Below are 588 nucleotides of genomic sequence, written 5' to 3'. Positions count from 1 at the left end.
GGGGGGGGGGGGGGGGGAAATAAAAAACTCCTGGGGGGGGTGGCATCTTGGCAAGGAGTAAGAAACCAGGTGTCTGTCCGAGTGATGGCAGCGCCGTGGGGAGGGAGGAGAAGGCCAAAAATATGGGAAAAGGGGAAAAAAAACCACCAAAAAAAAGAAAAAAATAACCAAAACCAACCCAAAACTCGGTGAAGCTGCGGCGGTGACGATGATGGTGATGATGATGGTGGTGGTGGGAGGAAGGGTTCAAGGGATGCCAAACTGTACAACCAGTTCTTCTTTGGCGTCGACGCGGATCTGGGAGAGGGCGCTGAAGGCGTAGGCAGCTATCCGGGACACCTGGGGACAACCCCCAAAATTCCCAGTTAGTCTCCCGGGGGGGGGGTCCTGGCTGGAGCCAGAGGGTGGTTTTTGGGGTTATTTCCTATAAAATCAGCCAAAATGGGACCACGTGGGGCTGAGCACCACGAGGGCAGGACCGGTGCGTCCCAGTAACCAACTGGGAGAGGGGCTCTGGGGCACAGAACAAATCCCGTAACCAAAAGGAGAAGAACTGTCCCTAAACAAGGGACATCCCCCCCCCAAAAA

General features: G+C 55.4%; 1 protein-coding gene across 1 annotated transcript in view; it reads right to left on the bottom strand.

The window, feature by feature from the left end:
• Positions 1-8: 8 nt before the first annotated feature.
• LAMTOR1 (late endosomal/lysosomal adaptor, MAPK and MTOR activator 1) overlaps positions 9-588 on the bottom strand; it is a gene marked incomplete at its 5' end in the record, with an annotated part of 30,897 nt that continues 30,317 nt past the window's right edge. Inside the window, one exon of the mRNA XM_014957731.1 lies at positions 9-339. Within this exon, the coding sequence (XP_014813217.1) occupies positions 247-339 (93 nt within the window). The remainder of the gene's footprint in view (positions 340-588) is intronic.

The sequence above is a fragment of the Calidris pugnax genome, unplaced genomic scaffold (assembly GCF_001431845.1).
Source record: "Calidris pugnax isolate Ruff unplaced genomic scaffold, ASM143184v1 scaffold348, whole genome shotgun sequence".
NCBI lineage: Eukaryota > Metazoa > Chordata > Aves > Charadriiformes > Scolopacidae > Calidris > Calidris pugnax.
The sequence above is the reverse complement of the archived record's forward strand: the minus strand, read 5'-3'. Positions and strand labels throughout refer to the sequence as shown.